This window comes from Hylobates moloch, unplaced genomic scaffold (genome assembly GCF_009828535.3).
Source record: "Hylobates moloch isolate HMO894 unplaced genomic scaffold, HMol_V3 SCAFFOLD_7, whole genome shotgun sequence".
In the NCBI taxonomy this organism is placed as follows: Eukaryota; Metazoa; Chordata; class Mammalia; order Primates; family Hylobatidae; genus Hylobates; species Hylobates moloch.
This window is the reverse complement of record NW_026652282.1, coordinates 83,952,956-83,959,607: the sequence shown is the minus strand read 5'-3', so window position 1 is coordinate 83,959,607 and position 6,652 is coordinate 83,952,956. Positions and strand designations below refer to the sequence as shown.

The window sequence follows — 6,652 nt, the reverse complement described above, 5'->3', positions numbered from 1 at the left end:
AATCGCTTGAACCCGGGAGGCAGAGGTTGTAGTGAGCTGAGATCATGTCACTGCACTACAGGGTGATAAGAGCGAAACTCTGTCTCAAAAAAAAAAGTCTACACTTATGGACTGAAGAAAGTAATTTCAGTCCACAAGTGAAAGAATCAGAGGAGACCAGAAATAATACTTACAGTTTCACATAATTGGCAATAGCTCCCCTTATCTCCCAGAAAATGTTATTTTTACCAGAGAAGCTACAAACACTTAAAGCAATTATCACCAAATGACTAATTTTTCCTGAAGACACAGCAATTAGAATGAACAATGCTGAGTGCAACAGTACCATTGCACAACAAGTCCTTAACTATGAATTTTTTTTATTCTGCAGCCACAGCAGTGGAGGATTTAAAAACAACACAACTACCATGGCCCCACATCGGAAGGTCATGTCCAAAAGCAAGCCACATTTCCGATTTCCAGAGGCCCTGGCAGAAGACGAGTAGGAATATTTATTGTATTATAGCTGAAAGAGGAAGAGAGAATTATAATACACTGTTTCATAAAATGGTAAAAGGGCTTTGTACCTGTGCATAATAAAACACAGCTGGTTCAGGATGCTGGTATCCAGGCTGAGGAGTGCAGAATAGAAGATCCCAGGAGGAAACAATACCACTAATGGAAGGTTATAATTTATATATATGTCACACACCTTGGAGGAAGAACGATAACATCAGTATACAGAGTATTCCCCAGAACTCCTCAACTAAGTTCACCCAAAGAATCATCAGTATAAGATAAGCAATAATATAACATTAGCTTTGGACATGCCTGACTCCTAAAAAAACAAGTAACTACAAACTGGCTTAAAATATACTTCACCAAACATCAACCACACTATAGAGGATTATTTCCAGAAGGCCATTACTCAAATCTTTCATTTTTTGGGAGGAAAGGTCTTAAGGTTAGGGGGACAGGGTAGATTAAGGAAGTATTTCTTTCTCCTTAAGTTCCATAATACTTACTTATCATATGAGTTAGCTGTCAACTTAGAAAACAAAGGAGCATGCTTCTAAGCAAATGCATAACACAAGACAACTAGGTATTAGTAAAGAGAGGAAGCTGGGGAAAGTGAGACTATAATGGATACTTCATGGATATTAAATTGGTGCAAAAGTAATTGCGGTTTTTGCTATTGTTTTCAATGGCAAAAACTGCAATTACTTTTGCACCAACCTATAGTTCTGTCCAGGTCATATACTATAAAACAATAAAAGGGTACCAGGTAGCAAGAGAAGTAAGGCAGTTGAAAGGTAGAAATAGAGATCTGAAGAAACAACAAGATATTTTTGGTTTCTGCCAGGAGTTGGGAATGGGATGAACAAAAAATGTTAACAATAGACTTCTCTCTAGGGCCAGTATTAACACAGGTCAATGCAGTGGTACCTGGCCCTAAATAAAAGCATTTGTTTTTCCACTTTGTTTATGAAAGTCAGTTATTCTGGCGAAAAAATAATCATGAACTTCAAAATGTGAGGTTATTTTAATGATGCTAATAAGATCATAGCCCCCCTTAATGGTTGTGCATGAAATTTAAATAATAAGCCAATAAAGTGGATAGCCTTCACATAAATCCAAATGGGGAAAATGTAATGTGTACTACCTTCTCATAGAAATCCAAAATAAAGTGCAGCAAGAAAGTACTGTTGCTCTCCAAGCGCATTGCAGCAGTGGATAGCCACCCTACATAGTGGATCAGTTTGGACACAGAGTTCATGGATCCACCCAAAGTTGTCTCTCTGCAATAAGAAACCATGACATTCAGATACAGAGTAGCAATAGTGTTCACAATTTCTAAGCTAAAGTTGAATAATATAAAGCAAAATGTTGGTGAAGATTTTAAAAACTATCAGTGCTCCAACGTATAATTCACTTTTTAAAAAATCACAGTGATTAATCATAAAACTACACTTAGCCCTCCAGGGAACCATTAAGATGAATTCATAGAATATTCTAAGCAATCAGACTCTACTAGTAAATACCAGAGAAATAAAGTATTAAGCTCCAAGCAGACATGAAAATTCTCAAGTGAGATATATAAAAACCATTAAAAAATAGGTATTCCATTAAAAGTTAAGTGGGGAAAAAAAGTTCACATAAAAGTGACATGAAAAATTCAGGGCCGGGCAGAGTGGCTCACACCTGTAATTCCAGCACTTAGGGACGCGAAGGTGGGGGGCTCTCTTGAATCCAGGAGTTTGAGACCATCCTGGGCAACATGGCAAAAGCCCGTCTTTACAAAAAATACAAAAATTAAGTGCGGTGGTGGCACATGCCTATAGTTCCAGCTACTCAAAATGCTGATGTGGGAGGATCACTTGAGCCTGGGAGGAAAAGGTTGCAGTGAGCGAGAGTGCACCACCGCACTGTAGCCTGAGTGACAGAGCAAGACTCTGTTTCAAAAAAAAAAAAAAAATTCAGGCCAGGTGCAGTGGCTCACACCTGTAATCCCAGCACTTTGGGAGGCCAACGCAGTCGGATCACTTGAGGTCAGGAGTTCGAGACTAGCCTGGCCAACATGGTGAAACCCTGTCTCTACTAAAAATACAAAAATTAGCCAGGTGTGATGGTGGGTGCCTATAATCCCAGCTGCTTGGGAAGCTGGGGCAGGAGAATCGCTTCGGGAAGTGGAGGTTGCAGTGAGCCAAGATCATGCCACTGCACTCCAGCCTGAGCAATAGAGCAAGACCCTGTCTCAAAAAAAAAGAAAGAAAGAAAGAAAGAAAGAAAGAAAGAAAGAAAGAAAGAAAGAAAGAAAGAAAGAAAGAAAGAAAGAAAATATTCAGGATAAAATGTGAAAATGGACAAAATGATACAGTAAACTAGAAAAAATGAGAACTAATTTATCCCAACCAAATCAAAAGTGATTTAAAGGAATAAACATTAAAATGACTTTAGGAATCATTTCCTATACTGTTAGTAACATTGCAACACAGATCGAAGGAAACCTACAGTACACAAATCAAAACTCAGTTTTGCCTGAATTCCTGAGCTAAAATGCTATTAAACATATTTTCACTTGAATTTGGCTGGGGGAGGTGGCTCACGCCTGTAATCCCAGCACTTTGGGAGGCTGAGGCAGGCGGATCACCTGAGGTCGAGAGTTTAAGACCAGCCTGGCCAACATGGTGAAACTCCATCTCTACTAAAAATACAAAAACTAGCCAGGTGTGGTGGTGCACACCTGTAATCCGTTACTTGGGAGGCTGAGGCAGGAGAATCCCTTGAACCCAGGAGGTGGAGGTTGCAGTGAGCCAAGATCGTGCCGTCGCACTCCAGCCTGGCCTGGGCGACAGAGTGAGACTCCATCTCAAAATATATATATATATTTTTTTTCACTTGAATTCAATTCAACCCTAAAAGGGAATTAGCAAAATTTTTGGCATCTTTTATTCTTCTAGCAAAAAACAGATCTGGCTATTTTATATTCTCCCTGGATCAATGAATGGAGTCTCTTACAGCACATATGGGTATTAGTTCAATCCATCCATCTACTCACCCCTGTCCTTCAATCCAATGTTAAATGGATTAGGAAAAGACTTACAAATTTGAATTCATAGCTTTGCCCTCCTATCTAGGTAGTCAACAATGGTTATGCATAAGGAAAAGAACATGTAGAATCTTAGAGTTTCAGAGATGACGATGACTCTACTACTGCCCACCACCATGATAGTTCAGTGCCAAGGCAATCAAGGAAGGATCAGGAGACCATTCAAATAGGCGAGCGTCTACACATAGCCAGCTGGCTATTTGCAAAACTATATCTTTTTTTTTTTTTTTTTTTTTTTTTGGGAGTCTCACTCTGTCGCCCAGGCTGGAGTGCAGTGGTGCAATCTCAGCTCACTGCAATCTCCTTCTCCCAGGTTCAAGCAATTCTCGTGCCTCAGCCTCCTGAGTAGCTGGGATTACAGGCATGCACCACCGCACCCAGCTAACTTTTGTATTTTTACTAGAGACAAGGTTTCACCACGTTGGCCAGGCTGGTCTGGAACTCCTGACCTCAAGTGATCCACTGGCCTCGGCCTCTCAAAGTGCTGGGATTACAGGCATAACTGTATCTTAACTATGATTTTTGGTAGCACTTGGCAACTGTGTCTGAAATAATTTGAAACAATGACGATTGCTCAGAACAGCCTCTTTTGAAGTGTTTCTCCACAAAACACTATCGGCATTTTGGATGAAACAATTCACTGTTCAGGACTGCCTCCTACTTCCCACCCAATGAAGCACATTGAGCATCCCCATCTCCCACATACTAAATGATGGTTGCAACCTCTTCCCAGTCACTGTGACAACCAGAAATGGCCCCCTTCGAGAACCACTGTTGAGAAGTTTTCTACCCTTCTCTTTTTATGATATATAACTACAATTTACTCCCTTTTTGACAGCGATATGGCATATGGTCACATGATAAAAATAGGGCATTATACCTATCCTTATTTAATAAAAAGAATTATTGAAAACTTGAGCTATACTATATGCCAAATATTGATATGGCAAGTAAAATTATCCACATGTATCACCATTTATATAAGAATTTTAGAAAACAGAATTCCTTTTTAAATTGTCTGCCTTAACTTATGACACTAATAAAAGTGGAATTCTAAGATTTTTGAAAAGATAATACAGAAATTGTAAGGCAGCTATTTCAGGGGTACCAGAAACTTACACTGCAAGTTGGCCAAAGATTATAGATGCAAACATACTATATTGTTAAATCTCTTGCTCATCCAGGGAATAGAGAATGAACAAATATGGGTCCAGGCTCAGCAGCCCACAGAAGGGAATGCAGGTTAGGGAGAACCACAAGTAAAAGAGAGGAATTTCGGACTGGACGTGGTGGCTCACGCCTGTGATCCCAATATTTTGGGAGGCCAAGGCAGGAGGATAGCTTGAGCCTAGAAGTTCAAGACCAACCTGGACAACACAGTGAGACCTTGTCTCTACAAAAAATAAAAAAATTAGCCAAGCGTGGCGGTGTACGCTTGTGGTCAGAGCTACTCAGGGGCTGAGGTGGGAGGATTGCTTGAGCCGGGGAGGTCGAGGCTGCAGTGAGCAAAGACTGCATCACTGTACTCCTGGGAGACAGAGCAAGACCCTGTCTCAAAAAAAAGGTGTGGGGGGGCAGGTGGAGGTAATTTCAAACGTACTATTCTTAACGTAATTTAGGTAGAAGAGATTAAATGTTTAAGTGAAATTTCTTTATAATAGTGATTCTTGGCCAGGCGCAGTGGCTCACACCTGTAATCCCAGCACTTTGGAAAGCTGAGGTGGGCAGACGACGAGGTCAAGAGATCGAGACCATCCTGGCCAGCATGGCCGAACCCCATCTCTACTAAATATGCAAAAAAAACTTAGCTGGATATGGTGGCACATGCCTGTAATCCCAGCCACTTGGGAGGCTGAGGCAGAAGAATCATTTGAAGCTGGGAGGTGGAGGTTGAGGTGAGCCGATATTGCGCCACTGCACTACAGCCTGGGTGACAGAGTAAGATTCTGTCTCAAAAAAATATATATATATATATGTGTAGGAGAAGGCAAAGATTTTAGGTAGAAAGAGTCAAAACAACCTGATTATGCAGTTCCTTGAAATTTAGTCTTTTACTTTTACTTTGAAGGTAAAGCACACATTTAACAAAAACTTAGGGCTCTTATTTTAAACTCCAAAGTTAAGATAAATTAACACATAACCAAAATACAGCACAGAAACATAAAAACAAAGTTGTACACAAAATTACGTTAGAGATTTTTCTAGCCATCATGAAAATTGGCTTTAAATATAAGAATATATTTTATAAAATGAGTTAAACTGAATGGAAGTCAAAGTTGCAAATTCTAATCTCATCTCTCTAGTGTTTTGTTATATTAACTCTTGAAAGAAGTCATTTAGCAGATAAGGGTTGCTTTCTGATTTATACAATAGGAACTTAGAGAATTAGCCTTCCTTTCAGGATTGTGGGGGAAGAAGAGTGAAAAGTCACAAAAAAGTCTTCCAAAAAAGTACTACTAAGCATTTACATGAAAAAATTAGGTTTCATGCCACACTATTAAACATACGCAAACATTTGTATACTGATCGTCTCTTGTGGAAGACCATTAGATAACTCACAGAGGACTGTTTGTAACAGGTTTCATGTGAATGTCCATAGAAAGCCACAACAGCCAATTCTGCAATAGCTCTTTCAGACTCTGAAGAACACTACACTGAGGGGGACAAAATGAAAAAAGATTCATGAAATCATTCAGACATAACAATGTTCAGAACTAACAGAGGCTTAGAGATGAAAAGGACCATGGAGATGACCACATCCAATTTTGAACCCAACAGCTGCTTCTACAACATGATTAGTCTCCAGAAGACAGACGAATGCCAAGTACAAGTTTATTTTGCCATTTTCTCTACAAGAAACATACCTCAACAGGACTGCCTAACCTAGAACAGACTTTTCTCTAAATTACATCAATTTATAACAACTATTACATCATCCAATAAAAACAGCATCTTTATCATCCCCCCTCAGAGAACTTTTGAAGTTGCTACAGATATGAATTCCTCTCCCTTTTTATCTTGTGGTCTACAATTACAATTTGCCACCTTTCTGATGGTCATAAA

The 6,652-nt window shown here is 39.6% G+C and overlaps 1 protein-coding gene across 1 annotated transcript in view; it reads right to left on the bottom strand.

Annotated features, from left to right (window-relative positions):
• The window catches only part of CENPI (centromere protein I), a 68,494-nt gene that overhangs the window by 17,066 nt on the left and 44,776 nt on the right, over positions 1–6,652 (bottom strand). The window contains exons 16-18 of the mRNA XM_032757273.2: positions 6,149–6,243; positions 1,643–1,778; positions 567–691 (exon numbers count right to left, since the gene is read on the bottom strand). Of these exons, the coding sequence (XP_032613164.1) occupies positions 567–691; positions 1,643–1,778; positions 6,149–6,243 (356 nt within the window). The remainder of the gene's footprint in view (positions 1–566; positions 692–1,642; positions 1,779–6,148; positions 6,244–6,652) is intronic.